Raw genomic sequence first — 27,807 nt, 5'->3', positions numbered from 1 at the left:
TGGTTGTCCACGTGTCATGCCTTTTTTCCATCAATATATTTCTAGGATTAGAGAAGCTTGGCCAAACAAGCTATTATATGATACTCTAACGATTCCTGCCTTGGTTGATGATGAATTACATTACTCTCTTTCCATACCGGGTCTAGGGGTATAGTCTATTCTATAATATACTCTTCTTCTATCACAGAAATAGCTAAATCGGAAGTTAAGCCCTATAAGCACTTCAGTGAAACTAAAAAGAACAACAAGAGCAATACCTCACGGGCTAAAGCAGTAACCGAAAGAAAGAAAAAAAACCAGTGTGTTTCGTATAGAACGGGACTTGTAGCTTGATTCTTTACTCATTCCATACTGGGAAGAATTGCAGGAAATCGTTTGATAAGACTTCTTTCTTTTTCTTTTTTAATGATATCCGACGATTAAGACAAATCCCGTAAAACTCTTTTATTTCATAGAAGTGAATTCTTATTCTTATGCAGCAACAAGGTGCGCAAGCAGTGCTATTACTCAGCCTACTTTTCCTATACTGGACAACTGAGGTATCTTTAAAGTTACAAACTCTTTATTTTTTCTTCCCAAAACAACCACACGAGTTTTTATTCTCATGATACAATTGTACAAATTACATTATACTTGAACTATTGGAGGTCACCACTACATTCACCTCACAGCCTACTTATATCCCAGACTTTTAACTACTCACGGCGTTCCCCAGAAATTTTATGGTCAGCAATCAGCATGATCTAAAGCTTGAGTTAGGCACCCTAGTGAATACTTTTTCGTTTTTTTGAAAATGTTTGGCTAGGGTCAAAAGAATAGAACATTGAAAGAAAATCTCTAGTTTTAAACAACTTAAAAACATTTATATTTCAGGCAGATTATTATTGTAAAATAATTCAGATAAACTTCATAAATGCATTTACCTGAGGTCCTTTTTTTCTTTATTGCTTGGTGAGGTTAAAGAGAAAAATAACCATACATGCTTATTATTATTTTTATTTTTTTTGAAAATTAAGATGTCTAAATTTTAATGCATATTTTTATTTTTTTCTAGATTTTCTGAATCTGAATACCTTAACGTTGTGCCAAAAGGAACTCTGTGTGTTTCTGGCTTCAGAGGTAATCAATCATAATCGCAGCAAATAAACCCAGTTTACTACTTCCAAAATTGCAACGACCCAAATCTCCAGTGGTGAGAGCTATACAGAATGGAGATGAGTAGAGAAACCAAAAATCCAAAAACTCAAGAAATCAGGTAAAGTATCTGTCCTCAAGCAATAATGGATTATTCATATCAGCAAAACCGATACCCTTACCATTCCTCACAACCCTATAACCCATCTCATCTTCAAACCTATGATCGTCAATCCAATTACTCCAATTATCAATACCAACAGAACCAACCACCACCACCGCAGTATCAACAACCCCAACAGCAATATTCATCGTATTACACTCCTAATTATTCAAATACATATCATCCACAACAATACCCTCAAACCCATCAACAATGGCGTCATCAAGCACCGATTCATCCACAACAATACCCACAAACCCATCAACAATGGCGTCATCAAGCACCGATTCGTCCACCGGGAGTTTCAAGTCAACCCTCTTCGGCATCACATGGGCAAGTACATGCTCAGTTACCGTATCAGCAGAATTTGCCCCAAAGGACAGATGGGGTCGTGCTAGGGCTGAACCCGGCGGCAGTTCTGGCTGTGGCAGCGTTGGCACAGCTCAATCAGCATGCGGGCTTGCACGGGCAAAGTTGGTATCCCCACGCGGAAGGGTCAGGACCCGTGATTGGCGGGCCGGGTCCGGGATTGGGAGCCGGTGCACGTCCTAGTCTTTGCCCGGGCCCATCTCGATTGCTTTCGCACGTGAGTTGTAGTAATCAGAATTTTTTTTCCTGATGTTCTGGAGTATATGTTTAATCCCTGTTATCAAAGGCGAAAAAGTTGAAATCTGTTGGGGCTTTAAGCAAAAAATGCTAGTAAATAAGAGTGGGCTTTAAGGAATAAAGGCTTAATATAAGGAAAAGACAAAAAGAGTATATGTAGTTCAAGAAATATAACTACAAAACCGAAACCACAAGTATTTGGTGTGCTCACTTCAAGGCAAGGCTTATGAAACAATGAGCATGCCGTAGTGTCTGCACTGAAGTGCAACTTAAATGAGGTGAAGCGCAAAACCTATGTTGCACCTAGCTTTAGGATTATGTGCGCCTCAAGAGAGCCTTTGACAACATTGACTTATAGATGTTACATTTCATTTCTCTGAATACATGATGACTTTGCATTATATCTTGATTGTAGAATGGATTTCAGGTCTAGAGTATTATCCACCATTTCTAGAGTATTTTGCAGAATACGTTCTTGGGGACATTTCATTTCGCTGAATCTTTCTTAATAGCCTTTATGTGGCCGAGCAACTGAGATTTTTGACTTTTGTAAGGAGTTAACTTCGATTACTAATAGATTGGGGACAATGGCCTAGAAAGCATGGTGAGTGTTGAACAGCATGACGGATGGAGTTAGTAGGAAAGGGGTGATAAAGGAAAAAAATAGTCTAGCTTGTTTGATTGACAATTAAGAGATGAGCAATTATTTTAAGATAGGAACATTATTGGACCGCAAAGGAATAAGGCCCAAAATTATCCATTCCTTTTGCTCCCAAATGCATGCTTACCAAAATAAGATCTTCCTTATGTCACCATAACTGTATTTCCTTGGTCTTTAGTGGCTCGTAAGTGATAACTTGAGTTTGATAATGGGTTTCAACGCTTACCGTGTAAAAAAATGGGCCAGACCATATTCCTAGGTAGGAGAGTGTATCAGTCAAGTGATGGTGGTCTATAGCTGTTGGAGTAATCATGTGGGATGTTTTGGCTTTCTGATTTTTGAATTTGCTAACACTACTATTGTTATATCTGCAACCATGACCTTGTGACCTTTTTGTTCAAAAGTCATGTGAAGTATTCTATTAATTAGTAATCTCTTATATCTTACTTCACGTCGAGTAAAAGTGATATAAAAGAATAGGGTGCTCAAAGGATTCATTCGCAGGGGGTTATGGTCTATAGGAAGAAAGCTACTTGTAGACAAGGCTCATTTGCTTTTGGAGATTAGCATAACCCAAAATCTCTTCTACTGAAGTTTCAAGTAGACCAGTTGGCTGCTTTATACTTGCAACGTCTCCAATGCTATCAACTGTGTTATTGGATTTTCTCCCTTCTATGAGATCTAGGCATCATCTTTGGTTTGTGATAGTGATTCACGGGTTCAATATCCCTTGTCTGAGAACGAAGTAAACTTTTCCCTAGTCATATAGACATGGCAACACCTAATTATCATTTGTTAAAATATGCCAAATTCCCAATCTCTTCTATAATACTGGGCTGTGCTTGGAGGTGGGAGTAGCCGTGGAAACTTTATACTTAGAAAATACACTTATTGGACAATGTCATTAATTCAGCTGTTTTGAGATTATTTCTTGTCAAAATGGGGAAATTTGAGTGCCTGTGAGGTACTGGTAGAATATGTTGTTCGGGTAGCTTACTGTGGCTGTGACTAGGAAGGTTAAAGGTTAGTTTAGATTTAACCTTGAGCAAGGAGAAGAAAGGCCAAGCATGCAGAGAGGGCTTCTCTTTCTGGAATGTTTGGCAGGCTTAGCTCAGATAGAAATGAATAAATTTTTCTGATACACATTGGAAACCGGCTATAATTGTTCCCCTGGTGTGAAACCAGTTGGTTCCGTAGTTTTAGAATTCTGCTGATCCAATCTCTTCATCTCTTCATACCATTCTGGTAATACTTAGTACTTTTTTTTTGAAAACCGAGAAATCCCCAAGGTTCAGTGGCACACAGTTCAAAACTCATGGATAATGGGCTCCCTCTACTTAATTACTAGGATTTTGTATGCGGCAGGGTTCGAACCCCTGGCGCGCGCCTAACCAACACATCACAGGTTGCGCTCTACCACTAGACCAAAGCTCAAGGGGCAAATACTTAGTATTATCATCGTACAATTCTGTTAAATACTTAGTATTATGGGAATACCATTCTATTTATAGACTTCCGCCATAGGCATTAAGCCTATCTATTCTACCAAGTGGTCAATCTTATTCCACCTTGAGTCTACTTTATTCTTCTCGTCATGACCATAATACTAACCATTAATTTTGTCTTACCTTAAAAGGTCGATTAAATTTGTGGAGATGGAGTAACTATTTAGCGATGCATACAAAACCAGGGTGTTGAGCTGTAAAGTTAATCTGGTTTGTGTGATTTGATATATAATCATGCGGTACTTATAATTTTTGCAGATCTCTTTGCATTGCTATTTTCTCCTCTACTTTTAGTAATCCATTTTGTTGGAATTGGGTGTTGAAGTCTTGCATGTTCACGTGAGGCTACTTCTGCAGGCTGGTCGATCGTTGGATAAGGGTGGTACAAGGGGTGGTGTTCAGCACAAAAGTGGTGGTAGGGGTAAATCTAGCAATATTGCTGGAGTTGCTAGGTGTGAATTGTGCAAAATTGATTGTGGTAAGATGAGCAGCCTTAAGCTGCACGAGATTGGTAAGCGGCACAGAAAGAACTTGAAAAAATTGGAAGCAGAAAACAGAACTGTTAGTGATATCCAGAATGTACAGAAACCTTCTGGTGATTTAAAACCAGGAACAGACATGAAGCCTGATGGTCAGCACAAAAGTGGTGGTGGGGGTAAATTTAGCAATATTGCTGGAGTTGCTAGGTGTGAATTGTGCAAGGTTGATTTTGGTAAGGTGAGCAGCCTTAAGCAGCACGTGAGTAGCAAGCGGCACAGAAAGAACTTGAAAAAATTGGAAGCAGAAAACAGAACTGTCAGTGATATCCAGAATGTACAGAAACCTTCTGGTGATATAAAACCAGAAACGAACATGAAGCCTGATGATTTGCCTAAGGAAGAAGAGACTAAGCAGAAGCCGCCAGAAAATATTCCTTTAGACACCGTACCGTCCGAAATTAAATTAGGAACTGAACTTAAAATCAGTGATGCACAATGCGATGTAGTTCAAACGCGTGGTTTGAAACGCAAGATGCTAGGTGGTGGAGGGCAGGAAAAGAAAATTTCCAAAGCAAAGAGGCGGCTGATTGTGATTCCTTTGATGTGTGACCTGTGCAATGTGAAATTTGATACACGAGAGAATCTTAGAAGTCATCTTTTGGGTAGAAAGCACAAGTCAAAGCTCAAGTGCTTTGAAGGACGACTTGGACTTCAAGCACTTTATCCCCCTAATCCTATCACACAAACCGCATACCATTGGCAGGGTGTTCAACAAATTTTTAATGGTACACAAGTTTCAGATCCCATTGCTGGTGCTTCTGTTCTTCCTCAGACTCACAATGTCACACCTTCTGCAACAGGTGTAACTTCTGATTCTCAGCAAAATCCCAACCCTTGAGCGGACAAATTTTGGTTCCTGAATTTTGACCACAAGAATGTTTTTTTTTTAAAAAAAAAAAATCTCTGCAGGAGTCAGCATCATTTGATATGGAAGCAAGGCAACTATTATACTGCAGAGAAGTTATACTTCATCTGTGAACGTGGGTAAGCACTACTTCATTTATGTAAAGGCAGGTCGGCGGCAGGTGATGTCCATTTGCAGTTGATTTTGTTGGCTACCTCCATCAAGGAGCCAGCTCTGATCAGGTGGTGAAAGTGTTGTTTAGAACATGTATAGCTCAGTGCTGGCAACTGAGGATCTCCCCCTTCCCTTGCTCCCCCTTTCATTCACTGGGGAGTAGTTGACCAAAAGGGCTCTGTTAAGGGCTTAAGGCACATTTTACTGCATAGTAACTTCTGGGTTTCTAGTTAAAAGGAAATTGCTCTTTTGGTATCTTTGCTGTCAATAGGGATTTATAACCCAAACAAACATGGAGTGGGTTTCCAAAGCAATTGGTAAACATTAAGCTCAAAATTTCCAAGTCGACTTTTTTTTGGGTTCAAATGAGATTTTATGTTTTTCTTGAAGCGTATTTTTTCCCTCTTTCCTACCAAATGGAGATGTTAATTGGATTTAATTATTAATTTGTGTATAAGGGAAGGCTTCTTAAGATGTTTTAAGTGTTGGTGATACTTTCCAGAAAGCAAAAACAATTTTATTTAAACAAATTCAAATGCAATTCTCCCACATCTAAGTCTAAACACTAATATTGTTCAGGCTCGGCTCAACTTACTAATAAGTATAACTCCCCTTTTCTCTATAACCTTACTAAATATGAATAACAGGATAACAAGACATCATTAACTCTTTTGTGTGTGTTTGATTAATATCTCAATGAGAAAATTAATGAGACAATGTAGTTACAAGTTTGACGAAATGAGGAAGATAACATGTATTTTCATGGTAAGGTTACCAAAAAAAGGAGGGAATGGTAAAATTTAAGAGTGAAAATATCAAGAAAGGAGTATATGTTATTTATTTCTCAGTTCAGGTGCAAAGAAATTCTGAACAATATTTTCAGCATCATTTGTTATTAGTTTGTTCTACATATAAGCAGTAATTATCACTTTGATAACAGGAATAGGAGAAAAACATAAATTACTATTAGACATAAAATGACCGAATTTACTTATTAGACATGGGACGTTCAACTCAATTCTCAATCAAATGAACATGAAAAATAGATTAGTAGCCCGCTTGGCCAAGCTGCAAAAATCAGTTTTGGTGAGAAGCAGTTTGTGTTTGGCTAATTAGTTTGAAAAGTACTTCTGAGCAGCAATTAGTGTTTGGCCAAGCTTTAAAAAACTGCTTCTAAGTGTATTTTTCTCGAAAGTGCTGCTCAAAAAAGTGCTTTTGGAGAGAAGCTACTTTTTTCTGCTTCTCCAAAACTGCTTCTGCTTCTCCTCAAAAGCACTTTTTTCCTTCCAAAAGCTTGGCCAAACACCTCAATTTTTGGCCAAAAGTGCTTTTGGCCAAAAAAAAGCACTTTTGGCCAAAAAGAAGCTTGGCCAAATAGGCTATAGGTTTCTTGGAAGTATTTCTTATGCCGAGAGCTTCTTTAAACATTTATAACACACTACCTTAGGTTGGTTTGCCATAAAAAATTTGACTAAGAGTCTCAGTAATTGTTTCTTTTATATACTAGTATTCGTACATGTGCGTTGCGCGGAGAATATTAAATATAATTTTTCATATCAAAATATTACTTTAAAAATACGATAGACAAAAAGGAGCATGCATGTAAATACTATTATTGTATGAACATGCAAATGCACTGTCAGTATACTGTATGAACATATGGAATAGTGAATTGCATCACAAAGCCTTATAGCAACCCTAGGGAGTCTCTACAATTTAATGTTTTCACATAGGTCTGTTAAATGGTGTTTGAGTATACAATAATAGTCTTCTTTATTCGATTGCTCAATTGCTCTCTGAATCACCTGTAAAAAAAAAAAGCGAGAGTATTAATGATAGTTGTTAAACTTTGTATGGAATTTTTTAACAGAGTTGCAGGGAAGAAACTTTGTATTATAATTCCATTATATAAGTACAATTTTTGAGGAAAAAAATAATTATCCTACATTCATGTTCACATGCTTATAAATAAGAAGAACTGAGAGAAGCGTTAACAATAAATATCTTGCCTGGTACTTTTGGGATGACAGGTAGTATTTGTCTGAAGTCACCACCAAGAACAACTGTTTTACCTCCAAATGGTCATTCTAAATTGGATGCATCTTTGAATCTAAGAATATCTCTTAAAGTTTTATCAAGAGCTTCAAAACAATATCTATGCATCATAGGTGCCTCATCCCAAATAATCAACTTTGCCATGACAATCAAATTTGCTAAAGGAGTACCTTGCTTGATATTACATGTTGAATCTTCAGTTAGATTGAGTGGAATTATAAATCTTGATTGAGCTGTTTGACCACCCGTAACAATAGAGATGCAATCCCACTAGATGCAATAGTTAACATAATATCTCCTCTAGATCTTATGGCAGAAGCCAGAGTCCTCCAAATAAAAGTCTTGCCTGTTCCTCCAGAACCATATAAGAAGAAAAATTCACCTTTGTTTTCATTTACAGCTGTTATTATTTTCTCATAAATTGAATTCTGCTCATCCATCAAATTCTTTAATAATTGTTCATGTTTCTCCGCCAGTGTGTGTACATTATAACGCAATTCATCACGAATTAATCTGTTACTATTGTCAGCTTCTTCCGCACTGTAAACAGGCCTTGGCATTGTTGGATAATCGTGAAAACTTCTTCCGCATCCTTTTAAAAAGTTTTCCAGCTTTTGCAAATAACGATTTTTCAATTCATCATCTGTGAGATCAGCTTCTGAAATAACATAAAATATACAATAATTAAATAAATTAAAGTTTAGTTGAGCTACATTAAATGAATAATAGGATAAACATAAAAGTAAAATGCAAAATAATGGTTTAGATAAAATTGAAGACTATTTAATTTTATCGAATTTGAAGGAATATGATTGTCCAAACCATATGGTTCATTTTATCAATAAAAACTACGAATAAGTAAAGATGCATTTTGCTATACCTAATGTATCAAGAAAGGCATTTTTTATTTCCAGTACTAACAAATCAAAACTTTTTCAATTAAAGTGGACAATGCATAAGTGCTGATTATTAGCTGTTACAAATTATAATGGAATGAATTACAAAGAATTAAATGTCCATTAGTATTTATGTCTAGTAAATGCATTCATCCGTACTTAGAATCGTGATCATCAGTTATCTTCACAACAGTGTACACTTGGTCTTTTTTCACAATATTGGATGGCTTAACAATAACCTTAAACATGAATTTTTTATAAAGAATATCATCCAGCTCACTTGGATTAGAACAATCCTCATCTATAACAGAAGCCTACACCAAATTTCATAGGTTAGAAGAGTTATAATTGACAACTAAATAAGTTTATTAGTATACCTGTATTAATCTTTGCTTCAATTCTTTTGCGGACTTTCCTATAATCTGCATAGCTTCGCGATTCCAAAGCAATAATGATATAAAAGTGGTTCCATCAATAACACGAACTTGAAGTCGATACATGCAAGTCAAATTTTTTTAATCTTGTGCATTTCCTTTTTATATGTCTTAAAACCATATAATATGAAAATTACATGTGACCAACAGAACGTTGTTCTTCATTGCATTTCTCACAAAAAAATTTGTTCCCAATTTTGTCAACATTTTTAGTGCACTTATTGCATGCCAAGTATGACAATCCTCGTTCAAGTTCCAAATTAACCAATTTAGCAGCAATCTAGTAGGTACATTCCTATTTAAGAAAAAAAAATATTGTTCTAAATTAAACTGAGAAAACATAAAGTAAATGTGCAAATTTACACTAAATTTAACTCGCTTCTCTACACTGAACTAAATTCGTAATAATTTTGAACGATACAATTCCTTTGGCTAACTCATCTCTGACAGAATAACTTTTCTGAGAGCTTGTTTGAATAATTTGCTCACAGTTAGATAGGCATGTTGCAACTAAGCTGCATATGTCGTAACGTGGTAAAAGTGATAAATCTTAGTAACACTATGTAAGTACCATTAAAAAAATTACACCCTTTACAAACCTAGATTTAAACTCAACATATTGTGCGAGAGTAGAATTGATCCAAAGTTTTGTAGAGTACCAACAACTACGTACTGAGTAGTTACCCGTAGATAAGATAAATCAAAAATTAGAAATTATAATTTTTTTGAAACTAAATTTTAAATATAGATGTAAAATTGGTAACGGACTTTTTGAGATTTCATAAATTGTAAAACAACAATCAAAGGTTCATCCGTAGCTCCATTCAAGTGAGGCTGAATTTGATCCACAAGTTCACTCCATAAGGTTGTCGTAATCATGTTCCTCCTATAAGTTTCAAGGTAATCCTTCATCAACTAAATAATATAAATAATTAAACTATAAAAGTATAGTTTGTATTAGTGAATAACTTACTGATCATCTTCGAGTTGAACATTGAGAAAGATACTGTCGTTATCTCCTTGCTTGTGGGTCTTAACATCTTCATACGCCACAACCTGACCAATGACATCTACAAATATAAAAGTAGACAATTTTGTAAAACATGGTAATAATGGAAGAGAAGAATTACCGAATAATTCTGCCTCATCGACATCATTCTGATTTGTTAGCTTGATCAAAAGGACGAAAGTTGAAGATAGTCATATGAAATGAAGAATCAACTATTTCCTCAACCGTTGTCCTTTGTGTAAATGTCAGCCTCAGATTGTGTGTTGTAGTCTTTAAACTCAAGTTTGTTTGGTCCGACAACAAAGCAGTTTATGCGATATAAGCCGAGTTCCTGTATCTTGGTCCTAAAAAACTTAATTACATACTTTCCAATCGAGGCCTGGATACGATCACCTTAAAAAAATAGATTAATTATTAGGATGTATCATATTGCAAATAAATAGCATATATGCAGGAATTAGTGCACAATTGTGAAGGCTTGATGTGGATGATGTTGGAGTAATGGCAAAGCCTGTGACTGTTGTGCGTGGTCTTCACGGAATATGAGATTGATAGCTAAAGATGGTTTGCTTATTTTTGCTGTTTTTAGACTTAAAAACAAAAAGAGAAATATTTATACCATACATAATCATTTCATATATGAGCCAAGTTTCGTTATGTTCGTCCTAACCATAATCATTTTATATGAGCCATGTTGCATAATCGTTTCTGTACAAATAACCAAATTATTTTAACCAAAAGCAAAATCCAAAATTTTAACCATAGATAATGCTAATCTTTCTAATATGCTTTACATGATAAAACTAATATTTGTAGAGTCACTATCAGGATGTTCGCAAAAAAATAGTGCTCAAAGCTTAATGCTGCATTTTGTGTTAATAATCAACCTCAAGGAGAAAGCGAGGCTCCAAAGATATGTAGGCATCGAACCCATTTTAAAAACCAGAAACGTACTAATAATGCTGAGATACGCGCCTATGTGATTATACACAACTCATTTGAGTGATGAAGTTGAATAAGCAACATTGTCGTAAGTTCGTCGTAAAGAAATTAATAACAAACTACTTTCCGAAATAGAAACAGAAATAGAGTACTGGTACTACATATAATTTTTCACAATCAGTACATCTTATTGTGAAAAATTTATCCATAAAACTAGAAAAGAATAGAAATTTTAGAACTATAGTAATTAAGTTGAATATGTTACCTTGCATCTTGTAAAATCAACTCAATCGAATATGGTTTTTCAGGATTGAAACGATCCGGCATTTTCCACATTCGAACGACTCTAACTTTGAGATTCCATTGCATCGACTTGCTTGGAATTTGACTAATTTCATGAAGTGTTGTAACCATATTTGCAAACTTCTGTATCCAGAGAAAATAGAAGAAGGAGTAGACATTTGAGACATTATTAGCGTAGGAGACTGTTTATAAGTTATGGACTTAGGTTTTGATGCCCACGTTTGGTTTTGGGAGGAGGATCGTGGAGTATTTTTTCCCCCTTTCTTCCTATTTCTATGTAAAAATTACTTGTAAAGAAGAGTCCAGCTTTTTAAATAAATGATCGTGGATGAAGAAATGTGGGAGTCAAAAAAAACGTAGGAGTCATGGTGTGAATAGATATGCCAAAACGTGGGACTCTGTGAATAACTGCCAAATTATATTTTATAATTTTTTTTTAAATCTCCAAGCTTATTGGAGTTTTGTCTAAAAAATTGACGCGTGTCAATTTTTTGTTTTGACACTTGGCACAATGTATAAAATTTGCCTCTACTTTTCTATCTTATTAATAGATTAATAGATTTTGCAAAGACTGTTAAATCAATAAATTTGAATAATTTCTCTCTTTGTAGCAAACGTCACCTAAAATTAATATTTTAAAAGGCGGGGGCGTGAAGCGAGGCGATTTACCTCTGACGAGGCGAGGCGTAAGCCCTGAGACATGGGGCGTAAGTCTCTTGGATCTTTTAATTTTATAAATTTTAAGGATTTTAAGATAGTATAAAATAAAAAATAAATATAAAAATTACATTAAAATCACAAAATTATAACAAATAATCTATTTAAAATACTTATGAATTATAATTCAACTATGAAAAACACGAAAAGTATGACATATATCATAATATGCAAATTAGCTGCAACTTTACAACTCCAATATCATAAGTAATGTATTCGATATAAAATCTTATACGTATATCTTAAGGAGTATTGAATCTTGAAAGAATTTCGATATTATAATTTGATAATTTTTTTATAACAAAAATACTCCTTTTATTTAATATGCTTTATTTAAAAGAGAATTTATATAAAAACATAATTCACAATTTAAATATGATTCTCTAGCATTTTTTATTTTTAAGTTTCAAAAACTTAGTAAAGTGACACATAATTCACCATACAATAACATGAGAACTAATTATTTTTAAATAGTTACTAGCTAATACTGAGCTATTAAATTAATAAGTATTGTATCTCGTAAATGTAAAAAAATAATATCTAGAAAAATAATTATAAAACAATTATGGACTATTACATAATAAAGAATAAAAGTTAATAAATAAATATTTTTTAAATAAAAGATTTATTTAAAATTTACTATCATAGCAGTCTTAGTGGATAACGTGTAATAATTTTTATTTTAATTATGACATAAAATACTCTCAACTCAATGATTTATGTTTAAAAAAAGTAATTTTGAATAATCAACAATTTGAGAATTTACAAGGCTAGTTACATACAATTGCATAAAGTTCTATTAGGCGAGCCCAGTACACTAGGCGTTGGGCGTGTCCGAGGCGTAAGCCCTGACACCCGAGGCGTAAGTCTCATGGAACTAAGCCCCACACATAAGCCCAGGGGTGTTTTACGAGTGCTCCGCCCTGGGGCGAGCCCCGGGCGAGTTCCAATTCTGCCTTTTAAAACAGAGCTTTGAATTAATGTGTGATGCTAGTGATGTTGCAGCGGGGGCGGTGTTGGGTCAACGGGTTAACAAAACATTCCATCCCGTGTATTATGCAAGTAAGACTATGAATGAAGCTCAACGGAATTACACGGTGACGGAGAAGGAGTTATTGGCCATTGTATTCGCCATGGAGAAATTTCGTCCCTATCTTATGGGGGCCAAGGTGATTGTGCACACGGACCATGCCGCCCTTAGATATTTGATGACCAAAAAGGATTCCAAAGCAAGATTGATGAGGTAGGTGTTACTCCTTCAAGAATTTGACTTAGAAATAGTGCACCGGAAGGGAAGCAAAAACCAAGTAGCGGACCATTTGTCCCAATTAGAGGAAGAAGGGAGGCCATGTAACGGTCTTGAGATAAATGATGCATTCCCGGACGAGCAACTTCTTGCTGTGTCAACATGTGACTCGCCATGGTTCGCAGACATCGCCAACTTCATTGTGACCGGAATTGTCCCGTGTGAGCTCTCTTCCAACCAAAAGAAGAAACTCAAACGGGATAGTTTGGATTTTTATTGGGATGATCCATACTTGTTCAAAATTTGCACGGATGGTGTAATTAGAAGATGTGTCCCGGAAGGTGAACAATTGAGTTTATTGGAGGCTTGTCACTCTTCCCCTTATGGTGGCCATCATGGGGGGGGGGGGGGGGGGTGAGGACGACTTCAAAGATCTTGAGTTGCGGGTTCTATTGGCAAACGTTGTTTAAAGATGCTAGTGATTTAGTGAAGAGATGTGATGCATGCCAAAGGGCCGGCGGAATTTCAAAAAGGGATGAGATGCCTCTCAATACGATTCTCGAGGTGGATACTTTTTATGTTTAGGGCATCGATTTCATGGGTCCATTTGTGAGCTCTTGCAGGAACACTTATATTCTCGTGGCGGTGGATTATGTCTCAAAGTGGGTGGAAGCCGTGGCTTTACCCAACAATGAAGCCCGAAGTGTTGTAGCATTCTTGAGAAAGAGTATCTTCACAAGGTTTGGTACCCCTCGTGCTATCATTAGTGATGGAGGGTCTCACTTTTGCAACAAGGCTTTTGATTCATTGCTTGCTAAATACGGAGTTAATCACAAAGTCGACCACCCCCTATCATCCTCAAGCCAGTGGTCAAAGTGGAAGTCGTCCAACCGAGNCATAATAACTAATTATTTTTAAATAATTACTAGCTAATACTGAGCTATTAAATTAATAAGTATTATATCTTGTAAATGTGAAAAAAATAATATTTAGAAAAATGATTATAAAATAGTTATGGATATTATATAATAAAGAATAAAAGTTAATAAATGAATACTTTTTAAATGAAAGATTTATTTAAAATTTACTATCATAGCAATCTTAATGGATAACGTGTAATAATTTTTTTTTAGTTATGACATAAAATACTCTCAACTTAATGATTTATGATTAAAAAAAAGTAATTTTGAATTGTCAATGATTTATTAAAAAAATTTGAGGTATTATAAGTTTAGTTACATACAATTGCATGAAGTTCTATTAGGCGAGCCCAGTACACTGGGCGTTGAGCGTGTCCGAGGCGTAAGCCCCGACGACCGAGGAGTAAGTATCACGGAACTAAGCCCCATACATAAGCCCAGAGGCGTTTTACGAGTGCTCCGCTCTGGGGCGAGCCCCGGGCGAGTCCCAATTCTGCCTTTTAAAACAGAGACTAAAATACATTAATTTACTAAAATAAAAAAAATAAAAAGAGAGATTTACCAAATATGCTAAACAAGGTTTGGTGGCAATTAGATGATCTCGGGATGCGCAAAACCCTAGTGTATTTTTGTTCGGGTTTTCCGCCAAAAAACGTCACTGTACCTTCCCAAGAAAAATCTTTACCTTACGTATACATTACCCTTTATATAAATCTCACTTTTTTCTATCACCCATTCACAAAGATTGGATTTTTATAAGATGTTTGGCAATACACTAACAGAAAAAACACAAACAGATATACTACAGGGGGAATCCATGGCTACTGACCACTCTGATGATTTAGACCAACTTCTTGACAGTAAGTGGTTCCCCCTTTTCCCGTTTCAGTAATTCATACATATAACATGTACAGAATTGAATTGAATTGGACTGGAAACTGATCCGCGAGTTATTTTTCAGGCGCTTTGGATGATTTTCAGAGCCTCAATCTCACTTCTGCTTCTCAAAGGTCTCTTCTGCTCTGCTTTCTCTTGTGGCATATAACAAGTTTATTTTAGTCTTTTCAATGTACCCAAAAAAAATATATTAAATCTCTACTTTGGTTTTAAGCTAATGGGGTTTGAATTTTGAGCTGTGATGAAAAGGGGTAGAATAAATAAGAAATTTATTTAGTCTTTTCCAATGAATTTCTTTTAAACCTTTACTTCGGTTATAAGAATTTTGAGCTGTGATTAAAAAGGGTTGACTTTGAATGTAGAAATGGGGATGGAGAGGACAAGAAAGAGAGTTCTTGTATGGCTAGTGAGGTTCAAGGGCTAGGGATGTCGTTGCCCGATTTGAAAGCTAAGAAGAAGGGGAAGCAAAAGGCTTCTTCTAAGGACTCACATGTCTCTGAAGCTCTTGATAAGCTTAGAGAGCAGACAAGAGAGGCTGTTAAGGGATTAGAATCAGTGGCTGGGCCGAGACCCGGTGTGGAGAGCTTTGGAAGTGATCCAATGATGGAGGAGTGGGCCAAGCAGTTTGAGGAGCTTGCTGGTTCTCAGGTATATTTTTCTTATGTTTCTTGAATGTTAGCATCCTTGTTTTTTCACTTCTAATTCTTTTTATCAAACAGTGAAATGTTGAAACTGCAAAATATATGTTTCCTTTTGAAGCTTCATAGTTGAATGCGAAGTCTTTTTCATGAAATTTACAAGATGTTTGATAGATTTTGTTCTCTTACATATTGGAAATTTGGGGAAGGGAAGGGGTGTGGTGAGGAATGAATAATGAGGATGTTACTGTATTGATATAGTCAGAGAAACCATTTTGCTTCATTCATAGATATGATTAACATTTTCAGCTAAATGATTGCGTTTATGCATGGAGGACTTTTGGTAATGAATTGATGTTACATCTCAACGCTTTCTGATGATTTTAATCGCTCTACAGATTGTCAAAGTTGTTGTAGTCTTGTGTTCTGTTGGCCTATTTAGTATGTTTCAACTGATATAGATGCTGTATAAATAGGAGCTAATTGCATATGTAGATCTTGTGACTAAGGAAGCTGAATGAAACTTTTTCTTCAAAAGGACTGAATTTCATTAAATTGTTTGATCTTGACCAATTTCTCTAAAAGTAAAGAACCGCCACCCTTCTAAAGACTCATGGGAGGAATCTGTCCAAAATGTGACCCTTTCAAAGCCTTTCACATTCTTAGGTCCTGTTTCTCTACTTTAGAATTCTCTGCTTAGGATTTTGGATTTCAATCAAAAGCTGCTTTGACTATCTTTTCTTCCGATAAGGAAGCTGTTTTGACTATGAACCTTCAGTTTTGGGTGGATGCTATGTTTCATCTTCTTGCTTCCTCCTATTTAATAATGCTAACGAAGTATAGTCATGGATCAAATAAGGATGTCATTGGACTGTAAAGAGCTAAGTGCTGAGACATTTAAATGCTTCGGATGAGAAATAGAAGACACTCAATAACTACTCACTAATGGACTTGGAGGCGAGATAGGGTTAACTTGGTGCTACATGCGCAAGTGTGGGTTAAGGTGTTTATATGGTCAGGAAACTGCATGATTGGCTCGAGATAGGTTTCTCCCTCGATCAGGCCTGAAAGCTGTTCATAGTGGATTTGCATTTTATGTTTTGGTTACCTATAGTTGAAAGCAATTCCTGTTGCCTTATTCTCTTTTATATTCTCCTTTTCGCTTAATAAGTCAAAATCGTTCTGTCAATTGCACAGGATGGTACCTCTATTATACACCATGACTGTTACATTAAGCCTCTAAAAAGTCCTTCGGACTATCTTGTACATTAAGAGATATCTTCTTTGCACCAAAAAATACAAATAAAATGTAGTAAATAGCTCCTAAAATTTTCAATTCCTTTGATAGTCTTCTATCCCATTTCTCCAATCATCCAAAATGGGCATGAAGGCACTACCATATACTCTCTAGTGTATATCTTTTTCTTATAAATTGCTTCTTCTCACTTGCTTGGAATGCTTTCGTAACTATTTTGATTGACTAATTGCTAGGATATGGAGTCTATCGTAGAGACCATGATGCAGCAGCTTCTTTCAAAGGAAATTCTTTATGAACCTATGAGAGAAATTGGAGAAAGATATCCAAAGTGGTTGGAAGACAATAAAGCCAAGTTAAGCAGTGAAGATTATGAACGTTATAGACACCAGTATGAACTTATAAGAGATCTAAACAAAGTCTATGAAACTGAGCCGAACAATTTCAACAAAATTGTCGAGCTTATGCAGAAAATGCAAGAATGTGGCCAACCACCAAACGATATAGTGCATGAGCTTGCTCCAGACTTCGATATATCAACTCTTGGACAGCTGTAAGTGCTCCAATATCTTCAGAATTTCCTTCAAATTCAGTTGCCTGCATGTTGAATCAGTAGTAGACTAGTAGTTAGAGTCTGGAATTATAATGTCTTCTTTTCCTCTTTTTACCTGGAGATAGTAGGTCCTTTACAGTTTTTGGCCTATATATATTTCCCTAAATGTTTTGGATGATGGGCTAAAAGCATGCAAGTATCTTGCCTATTCTTGATTTTGGGATAAATAAAGCGTTGATTATGCGTCTACTGTGTTGCCATATGATAGTATCCTATCAAGGTCTGAAAGTTCCATATCTTTTGATCAAACTTTTGACGTAATGGAACAGCTCCTGCAAAACTCAAGTGCAATCTGATCCTGGTTTCCTGCTTTCTGCGCAACTGGTAGAGCCATTTTCAGTGTTCCAACTTGCCCAAAAAGAAAAAAGAACTCAATTATACTTGCCAAATCAATGAAAATAATACAGACCAGAGAAACAGTATTCCAATGATTTGACAGTGGTTGCAATTGGCGACTAGAATGTTAATGGAATGTTATGGTACATAAAAATTTCATGTAAAATATGAAAGCTTGCAGATTTGCTTTAGCCTTTATGGACAGTGAGCTTTTACTCTTCCTCCGTCACTGTTCGACTTTCCCTTCTCCTATAAAGAACGAGTAAATTGTTAAAATTATCTCCAGATCTTGTCCTGTCTGAGATTTGACGACTATCCCAGCTACCAAAACTAAAGCGGCTGGCTCAAGAACATACTGCTGCATCCTATGCTTAATAATAAAATAGGAAGACTAAACTGATGGCATGTCAGATGGGGAATTTCTCGTTCTCTAAACCATTGTTACGGTGATTTTTGAATCTTTACCAATCTAATGAGATATCTATCTAAAATATTGAGCCTTCTTAGTTATCTAATAGAAGACATATTTTAATGGTGGACAATCTGGAAGGAGAGGAACTCTAGATGTTTTGAGGACAGTAGCAATTCAGTGCAGAAGATCAAAATGAATTGTGTTCTTCTTTTTAATTTTTGGTGTAAACAGAAGTGGCCAGAAGATACTGTATCAATCCTAGAAGTTTTAGAATACTGCTAGGACTGTAGTTCAGTTGTCTTTCCTTTTGTTCTCCTGTAAATATGGTTTTCAGTACAAATTATATATTAATACACACAAATGTTACCTTCTCAAAAAAAAATAGAAGACATTTTAATCATTAGTCTGATAGATGATGTTTTTTGTTTCCGCTTGAAAATGGAACCCTGTAACTGTTTTGATGTTTAGTAGTATCATCAACTGTGAATTGTGATTGAGCAGTCTGTCCTCTGGTTTTGCAGATCACCAGAGATGCTCGAGTCGCAACAGAACTGCTGTATTATGTGAAGACACTGGTTCGACTATCCCGCTGGCCAGCTTGCTCCTTAAATTGTTCTTTTATCATTGTAACAATAAGCGAGGAACATAAGTTATTTTTCGATGGAATTCAATTATGAGGTTATTGCTTATCTCATCTTTCTAATAAACGTGACAGCGCATTCTTTTCTTTCGTTTTGGTGTCCGTATATGACATACCTTTCCATACAGAAAATATTTGGAAAATCTTGAATGGTGTTGCATAATATTGAACTATTATCACAGCTCGATTTGTATTGTTGAGCTTGGATCTTAGTTGTAGAGTTTCTAAAACTTTGGTTTTTGTACGAAATATTGAAGATCAAATCTTGAAATGGTCAAGTTAATTAGATCTGCATGTTGGTGTGCATGCAGAAAAATGGTCCTAGCATGAGCTATGCAATTTTGTAATGACCCTATGGCGCTGAGCAACTTTTTCTATATTTGAAGGGCAACCTTTTACACACGAGAAAGGCTCATTTGCACCGGGCCGGGTGTTTACGCCAAGTATAGTTAAGTTAACCATTTAGGACAAACTAAGGTCTACTAGGGGTTTTATTTTAAATAAATTAAAAAAGAATGTAAGTCATACTAAGGTAACGTTGGAAAGACTTAGGTCGCCTAGCAAAAGATATAATCAGAGAGAAGCTATAGCTTAACTCACATTAATTAATGAATCTTTTTCCTGGAGTAACATTCAAGAAATCAACAGATCTGAGATAGTCCATGTACAACACAAAACATCATCCTAAAGTCTAAATTGTGTACTTCACATCAGTACTCCCTCACATTCCTTTCTTTTACACAGACTGAGGCAGCTAGGATAGCACAAGCACACTTCAATCTCCTACTACGCCGAGCAGCAAATTTGGAGAATTAATTCACCTTTTTGTTTCCTTCAACTTCAAGAATTTCAATACAGTTTGTTAGAACCAGCAGGTGCTGTAGATTCACTTAACTTAGGCAAGAATCCTTCCCTCTCAAGTGAAACATGAAGTGAAGACTTGATTTTAACCAATGCCACCCATAATGCTGGGGAAGCACAGAAAGCATATCCAAATACAGCCATTGCTCTTACAACACCGTCGTTGTACCAAGGGTACGCCATCACCAAAAGGGCCCCAAGTATTCCAATCCATGGTACTAAAACAGGTAGCATTGGCAAAAGGAATGTATTCACTGTTATACAGGATAGTGCAAAGGAACCGAGTAAGTAGAGACTCCAGCCAACTAGTGGATGAACTGTACGAGGAATGATGAAGAAAGGAACTGTGTAGGCAGCAAGAATGGACCATATAGCAATCAACTTCAGGCCAGTTCGTAGTAAGAAGATACTCTTGCTATCATCATGGCGATAGCACAACTTAGTTAAATTGGGGCGTGCTAGGCGTGTCATTACAATAAGTCCTAGGTAAAATATAGCTTGGATCAGCACTGCTGTCATCTCAGCACCATACCTGCCAAATACAAACAGGTCAATTGTTATTGTCCTGAGCATCAAATATCTCAGGCTATAAGTATAGTAAATCTTGTAGATTTCGGATGCACTTCAAGAAGTTAAAGTGTTCAGCAACAGGGATGAGAGAAGTAAGCAATTCATGCTATTTTATAGAAACATCGGGTTGCATAAATCTTGCAGTTAATTGCTACGCAAGTCAGGTAAGTAATGTCAGCTCATTTTCTAAACTCATTGACAAATGACAACAATCTCCAGACAAGTATGATGGTTAATCTAGGAATAATCTGTTATGTGTATATGTCACTCAAAGCAGAAAGTGTTGTAATCTTACCCAACAGTTAGACGTCGTTGTTCGTGCCACTGGATGCCCAAAGGTAAGACAGGCCACGACCACCAATACCATGGTTTTAACCATGGTGCACCGGGGAATGTAATGACACTATTAGGTCCACAAGGTACTGACCAATGGAGTTTGAGATCTAAAGAATGAAAAGTAGAGTACCGTTATAAATTGTCAAAGACTCTACAAAACTGCACAGTGAAATATGACAAACTTTGTTCAGTAACATACTTAAAGAGTCTCAAAAGTGAAAACTTACAGTAATAAGACGCATCCATTTGGTAACCTAAAGGAAGCCTGTAATTTCCCTGGAGCTTAGAACCATTAAGAGGAGGATGGAACATTGGCTGATCAAGTAAATCTGGGAAGTGGCCTCCAATAAAACCTTGGTCTGCGCCGTCTTGGTTTTCCCTCCCAATCTCTATCTGATGAATCATGTCATTGAACACCTTTTTTGATGGCTGCAATTTAGCTCATGTAAGAAAGATGCAGTTTTCAATTGAAGTCAATCAAGAACCACAAGCCGATTAAGTATTTGGAAAATTATGAGATTCATGTAGTTCTTCTCAGAACAACAAACAAAAGTCTAAGCCAATAACTCCAGTCATACAGACGAGTTGCCAACATTAGCAAATTAAATAGTCAGGACTAGTGTACTATTAAAAGGCTTTAAACTAATTTACCTGCAAGACAAAGAGACCAGTGTGGAAAATGCAGGGATTAATGAAGACAGCACAAAACTGGCCACATTGGAAAAGTTCATCAGTCTTCTGGAGGAAAAGGTTATCAGCATCAAGCATGACAACCCTGTCATAATCTACGAGGCTCCATGCGTAAAGTTTGTTCAGTGTCAGCTTGAATCTCCAATTAGGATTGAGACAGTATGGATTGTTCAGATTTTTAACTCTCACCACCTTTGCACCATCTTCCTGTTCTCTGCATACAAAGTACGTAAACGAATGGTTACTTAATTTTCAAGGTTCACATTGTCTTTACATGAAATGGATATCTCGGCAACTGGCACTATAACAATGACATTACATAACTTCAATAGAAAGGACGCAACAGTCAACAATGAGAGCAGTACTTAGTTTCACACTTTACGTAGTTCTATATGTTAAGCTGCTTAATTTTCTTGATGAAGTTAGATTTTTTGTAACTATTCTTGACTTGAGATGATATAATAACCCCTCCCCCCCCCCCCCCCCCGGGCGGGGATCATACCTTCAACTTATCAAGATGATGGCGAAATGAGTGAAAACTGGAGTAATATCTCAGCTGATAAGCTGGACATATATTCTTTGTTACTATCACTATCACTTTGTTTGTGTAGATAAACTTTTGATTGTGCTATCCTCGTATATTGCAATTGGGAATATACCAATATTTTTATTAAAAGCATTTTCTTTGAAGAGGAAACACTCAATTGAGGATAAACCACTTTAGGTCCCAAATAAGACAGGAAAACCAGAATATGCTTGCTTTAAAAAAAAAAATACCAAAAGGCAACATTGAATAAGTTAAAACACAATTTGCAAATATTCTAATGAAGTAGCACTCTTGATAACTTCTATTCTTCCTACATGCGCAAAACAATCATAGTCATCTTAATCATAAATCCTAAAAGAAAGTATCAAAAAGGAATATCCTTTGTTGAAAAATATACTTCATTCATATCCGGTTAATAAACTAAAATAGATTAACATAATAAATAGAATGACATATACCATTAAAACTTGTAGATTTGTTCATATTTAGGTAAAGTTAACAGAATATATGTTGAGCATATCATCTAAAGTATATATCTTAATCATGTAATAAGAAAGAAATTTTTCATCATTGTATGATCTATAGGGTCACGGGCTCACGGATTCGGCCGTGGAAGCATCCACTAATACTTGCATTAGGGTAATGTGTCTATATCACACCCAGTGGGATGCGGCCTTTTCTCTGACCTAACGTGAACGCGAGATGCCTTCGTGTACCGAGCAATCCCCCCCCCCCCCCCCCCCCCCTAATAGAAGGATAGTCATGTCTGGAGTCTATATTGTGAGCACCAAAATAACATGGGTCCAGCAATGTCACAAGTGACTTTCCCAAAGCCTTGATTCCAAGAAGCAACCAATTCATACAAGTTCCTTTGCAAACCAAAACTCATTGGCCTAGAAAAAGCTTATTTTTATTCTGCCAACTTTATATAGCACTATCACAATTTTTAGTGTAGCAATTCTTCTTATATACAACGATCTTAACAAGTTTTTTGTAGACACTATTGAACTATAAATAACGACATTCAAATTTCAATGAATGGGGGAGATATTTTTAATTTTAGTAATTATTATCACCCTTTTTGTGACAACATTTATTGGTAAGTTAAGGTTGCGGGCCATGTGGCATATCACATTACAGAAAAAAAAAGGAAAAAAAGAAAAGTTTCCAATTATTTTCTTAGTCTTATCTCTTCATGTCAATCATCCCAAAAATTTCTAAAACAACAATATCCTAATTGTCCCGTGGTGTTCTTTGATTGTCGTCGTTTAGCATGAAACACATAAAAAATAAAGTCATTTCGTCTCTCCTGCAATCAGTGGATCAGAATAAAAATGATGGAAAATTTTGTAACAGCATGTGAGTTAACAGCTAATTTTTGTATATCTGTTTTGGTAGTTTAGGAAATCCTACGTGTGTTTGAGCTGTCGGCAAAATCAAGATGGCCAAAATGGTCAACTAGTCCCTAAACTCCAAACTGCCCTCCTTTTACGAGCTCTAAACCTATTCAGAAAAATAAATTAGTACTCCCTCTTATCAATTTATGTAAATCTTTATTTTAAGAAAAAAATAAAGATTTTTGAAATTTGTGGTCCTAAACAAGTTAAAAAGGGGATCAAGATATTTGTATGGTTGTAAAAGGTATTGATTAAGGATAGAATTGTAATCTTAAATTAAAATACTTATTATTTTTGAACGGACCAAATAAAAAATAGATTCACATAAATCGGAACGGATGGATGGAGCAAGATGGAAATAGGAATAGACCCATTCCAATTTCAGTATATTTTTCCACGTCTCAACAAATTAGTAGTACTAAAATAGTAGTGTACCAAAAGCCAACCCCTTTCAGTATGATCCTCATCAAGTTTCAAGTCTCTGCATTTTTGGTCAGTGTGGTTAACAGGCGCCCACGTGGGTGGGGGCCTGTTAATTACCATTTTAAGCTCAACACCCCAAGTTCAATAACGAGCAGAAAATAATACTCTATTGTATAAAATGACAAAAGACATACCTACCAAGAAGGTTCATAACCCAAGCATGTCAAATAACATAATCCAGTATTTGAACATAAATTGATTATAATTTTAAAAAGAAAATAAAAAAAAGGTTTTCAAAGTTAAATTATATTTGAACATATATTTACTTGAAAAGAAATTAAAGTTTTGTACCTGAAAAACTAATCTAAATCAAGTTTAGAAACTTGAAAAATTTATCTTTAAAAATTGCCCAAAAATTGATCATTTTTTATAATTAAATAATATTTTTAATTTTTTTAAAAATAAAAAATTTATGGTGCTAAAAATATACAAGAGTTCAAAATATAAAAAGGAGCAAATTTAGATAGAGTTCAAAATATACTCAAAGTGCCAACTTGTCAATAACAAACAAATTATGAGGAGAAATTGTCTTATTTTCTTTCTTTTTTTTCGCTTTCCGGTGAACAATGTTCAATTTGCTACAGCGATGGAGAAAATGAGAAATGAGAAATGAGACTTACAGTGTTCGAACCCAGCGAAGAGGAACGTCAAGTGAAGCAATAACAACGAGATCGGCTTCAACGCCTAGCCGGGAAAGTGATCGGAGCATGACACGTGTCGCTACATAGAACTCGTAGTCTCTTGGTGTTCCCATATACATCATTGTCGCATACGCATTTCTGTGTTGCGCCCCATTTTTCCTTTCCTCTATAAACGACGCCGTTTCAGCCCCACGAACTACTAATGTCGCCGTTGCTGACGACATCATCAAAACCCAAAACCCACATACAAACAACAAGCTCACTTTCCCTATCATCTTCTCCTTTTTTCTGTATTCACGAAGAAAAAAAAAATATGTTTTTACTTATGACATTGTCCCACTTCTAGCTTGAAGGGTGTCTAAAATTTCACCGGAAAAACAAGATTCCGGTGAAAAAATGGCTGCACCACCACTCCCCTAGCTTTCTATCAAACTCCTCAATGACCAATCTTCACAGAATATTAACAACACGTTTCTGTTCTTTTGGTGAAAATAAAGAAGGGGATCTGGGGGGCTGAGAGTATGGAACGGAAGGTTGGAATAAAGTTAAGGATTTTATGGGAAAGAGCCGGCTTTTTATAAATTTAAAAATTCTTACTTGTATAAATTTCTACGACCAGCTAGTGGAGTAGTAATATTTTAGTAATTGTTTTTATTTGTTGTTTCGAGGTGTACTTGTCTGAGATATATGTGGGACTGCATGTTGGAAGTGATGGATTGTGCGTTGGTTTTTTCTGTACGTTGACTAGATTTACGGTTAATTTTGGATTACGCGGCAATGATATTTTTGCCTTAAGTAGTAATTATGAATAAATATCTTACTTAAAAGAAATGCCTAATTACCAAATTTTGTTTTCTTCTCTGCAATTGTAATGGACCAGCTATTTTTTCTACTTTCTACAAAAACAGAGACGTTACAACTTGTTGCAGTGTCCGGTACGGAAGTAAACGTTTAAGGACACATAGTTCTTTTTTTTACATTTGTAAAAGAAGATTCATTTTATTTTCCCACTATAACAAAGGAAAAAAATACTAAAGAAAGATAAAAGACATTCAAAGCATTTAAATTTGAACCATTCCATTCATTGTCTATGATTTTGTGTTGAATATTTTGATTCGTTCTCGCTATGCTTTTTAACCTTAATTGATCTTCTCCTTAAACACGTTTACTTGTAGAGCAATAATGAATCATTTGGATATCTCTCTCCCTTGAAATGACAGATCTCTATTCTAAACTGTAATCCACCAAAACCCTAATGACCAAGTGGCCATCCTTTAATATAAAAATAAGTACCAAATGTATCGACTAGAGCAAGATATATAATTAAGAATTTTTATAATCCTGAATTAGAAATTTCGTATAGTAGTGCAAGTGGATTCAACTAAGAACCTTTCTTCAATGAAAAAATTGACTATTTATAGAAACAGCACTTTTGAATATTTCAGAAAAAGACAATTTGCGAAGATACAAGTGGAGTAGGAAGCATCGCATGCAGTTGTGTGCCCCAGCCAAACTACTTGTTTGACATTCAGATAATTACATTTATTTTACGTTCGAAAATTAATTACTGTATTTAACATAAGAATACATATATCGAATATTATTCAGAAAAACTTCTCTCCGCCATAAATAAGTTTTACAGGGTACAATATATTAGTGTTCAGGTAAACTTATAGTAACAAAGGAAAGTACAACGAGTCAACGATGTTGATAATTAGGTGATTAGCTACCGAACTTTCTATAAATTAAGTAGTTGAGTTAAGGTTGTCATATGAGCCAAGGGTCTATTGGAATAGATTCTCTATCTTACACAAGGTACCCAACCACTTGCGGGATCACATGGGTATATCGTTGTTGACTAGTTGTTGTGGTTAAAGTTGTCACACATGAGTTATCTAGAAATATTTTAAGAGGAACTTTAGCTAATCTATTCGTGGCCTAAGAATTCATTTTAGATATTATTACCACCCGTGTACGAACCGAAATTTGTAAATTTGTTGATTCAAATATTAATCAATCCAATTAGTTGACCAAATTCAAATTTAAAGCTGAGCAACAACACAATGCAATGCTTGCCTTCTTTCCAACCTTTTAAGTTAGTATAGAAGTGCTTTTCACTGTAAACTGAACAACTGTTTTCTTCTCTTTATTCCATATGGAACAATATCCCTTCATAAACTCATGAATGCACAATATTGTATATGAAAATTTTAAGGCAGGTAAGTCAGACTGAAACTAACCAAGGTGTCTGAATAATTAATAATCAGTAGATGTCGAGGAATAATTAAAGCGACAGCTGGTGCAGCGCAAGCAGCACGTTACAAGACAGATTATGGTCATTCTTAATTTCTTGAAGATGTTAATTTTTCTGAATAAATTAAGGTAGGGATTTCAATATGGTTTAATGAGAATATTCGACGCACTTAATTTTTTTTGCCTTCTCCATTATCGTGAGCAATATATTCGTGACAATTATTGCTTGCATGTCGGTAATGATAACAAGGCATCCTCTTTACCCCAACAAATATCAAGAATGAGCGTGCTCTTTTCATTTCTCAATGACTAAAAACAAATATTTGAACTATTACAGAGCACAAACATATATATTTGATCCTTTCATGTGTATCAACGAAAAAATGCACCCCCTCAATTCTATTATACTTGTCATATTTTTGCACGTTTTTAAGAAAATATTAATTAAATTTAACTAAATTATCCTTATTCATTCTTTGATTTCACTACTATTTCTTGCTTTCACTACATTAATTTATCTTTATAGTTTATTAGAGTAAGGGGTAACTTTGAAAAAAAAAAAAGAATTATCAGTTATTTCTTAAAAAATCAAATGATTAAAATTGTTCTTTTCATCCTAACTGAAATGGACCTTTCCACGAACCCAAAGAAACCATATATCTGGCTCTTTGACGGAGAAAAACCCAATAAGAAAGTTTCAAGTCAAAGGGTATTATTCCACACCGTGTTTACCTTTGAGGTGACCAAATCCAAATGAATCCCTCTTCTTCAGAAGTTGTGCATCAATCGCTATTCTCAATTGATCTTTGCACTTTTTAATAGTTGATTGAACTTTTTTTATTTTTTATTTTTTATAGCTGAGTTAATTGATTTAAATTTATAAGTACATAGTAAAAATTTGTCGATCTATAAGATATAGAATAATTATAAAACTACAAAATTAGAAAAAAATATTTTATTGCTGTGTGGCTCAAGCCTTAACGGATGAGTTCAATTGAGAAAGAGCAAAATTGATTATATTACGATATATTATGTATCTCACTTAAAAATCGATTCTTGTTTACAAATCATACATCGTCTAACATAATCT

General features: G+C 35.4%; 3 protein-coding genes across 4 annotated transcripts; 2 read left to right on the top strand and 1 right to left on the bottom strand.

The window, feature by feature from the left end:
• Positions 1-678: 678 nt before the first annotated feature.
• LOC109214406 lies at positions 679-5,976 on the top strand. Of its 2 annotated transcripts, XM_019378324.1 has the most exons (3): positions 680-1,883; positions 4,427-5,408; positions 5,518-5,976. In XM_019378324.1, exons 1-3 carry the CDS (start codon positions 1,281-1,283, stop codon positions 5,532-5,534), a joined length of 1,602 nt encoding a protein of 533 aa, XP_019233869.1. In that variant the 5' UTR covers positions 680-1,280; the 3' UTR covers positions 5,535-5,976. The 2 variants fall into 2 exon arrangements, with proteins under 2 accessions (XP_019233868.1, XP_019233869.1); XM_019378323.1 differs by having other exon boundaries at positions 679-1,883; positions 4,427-5,976.
• An 8,794-nt stretch (positions 5,977-14,770) lies between these two features.
• Positions 14,771-19,030, top strand: LOC109214405 (peroxisome biogenesis protein 19-1-like). The gene is made up of 5 exons (XM_019378321.1): positions 14,771-15,008; positions 15,110-15,158; positions 15,408-15,693; positions 17,175-17,491; positions 18,821-19,030. Exons 1-5 carry the CDS (start codon positions 14,909-14,911, stop codon positions 18,864-18,866), a joined length of 798 nt encoding a protein of 265 aa, XP_019233866.1. The 5' UTR covers positions 14,771-14,908; the 3' UTR covers positions 18,867-19,030.
• A 479-nt stretch (positions 19,031-19,509) lies between these two features.
• LOC109214404 (putative glucuronosyltransferase PGSIP8) lies at positions 19,510-25,058 on the bottom strand. Its single transcript, XM_019378320.1, has 5 exons — positions 24,444-25,058; positions 21,358-21,610; positions 20,934-21,135; positions 20,666-20,813; positions 19,510-20,332 (listed from the first exon to the last, which is right to left on the bottom strand). Exons 1-5 carry the CDS (start codon positions 24,737-24,739, stop codon positions 19,789-19,791), a joined length of 1,443 nt encoding a protein of 480 aa, XP_019233865.1. The 5' UTR covers positions 24,740-25,058; the 3' UTR covers positions 19,510-19,788.
• Between the last annotated feature and the right edge of the window lie 2,749 nt (positions 25,059-27,807).

The sequence above is a fragment of the Nicotiana attenuata genome, unplaced genomic scaffold (assembly GCF_001879085.1).
Source record: "Nicotiana attenuata strain UT unplaced genomic scaffold, NIATTr2, whole genome shotgun sequence".
In the NCBI taxonomy this organism is placed as follows: domain Eukaryota; kingdom Viridiplantae; phylum Streptophyta; class Magnoliopsida; order Solanales; family Solanaceae; genus Nicotiana; species Nicotiana attenuata.
This window is presented reverse-complemented; position numbering and strand designations above follow the sequence as displayed.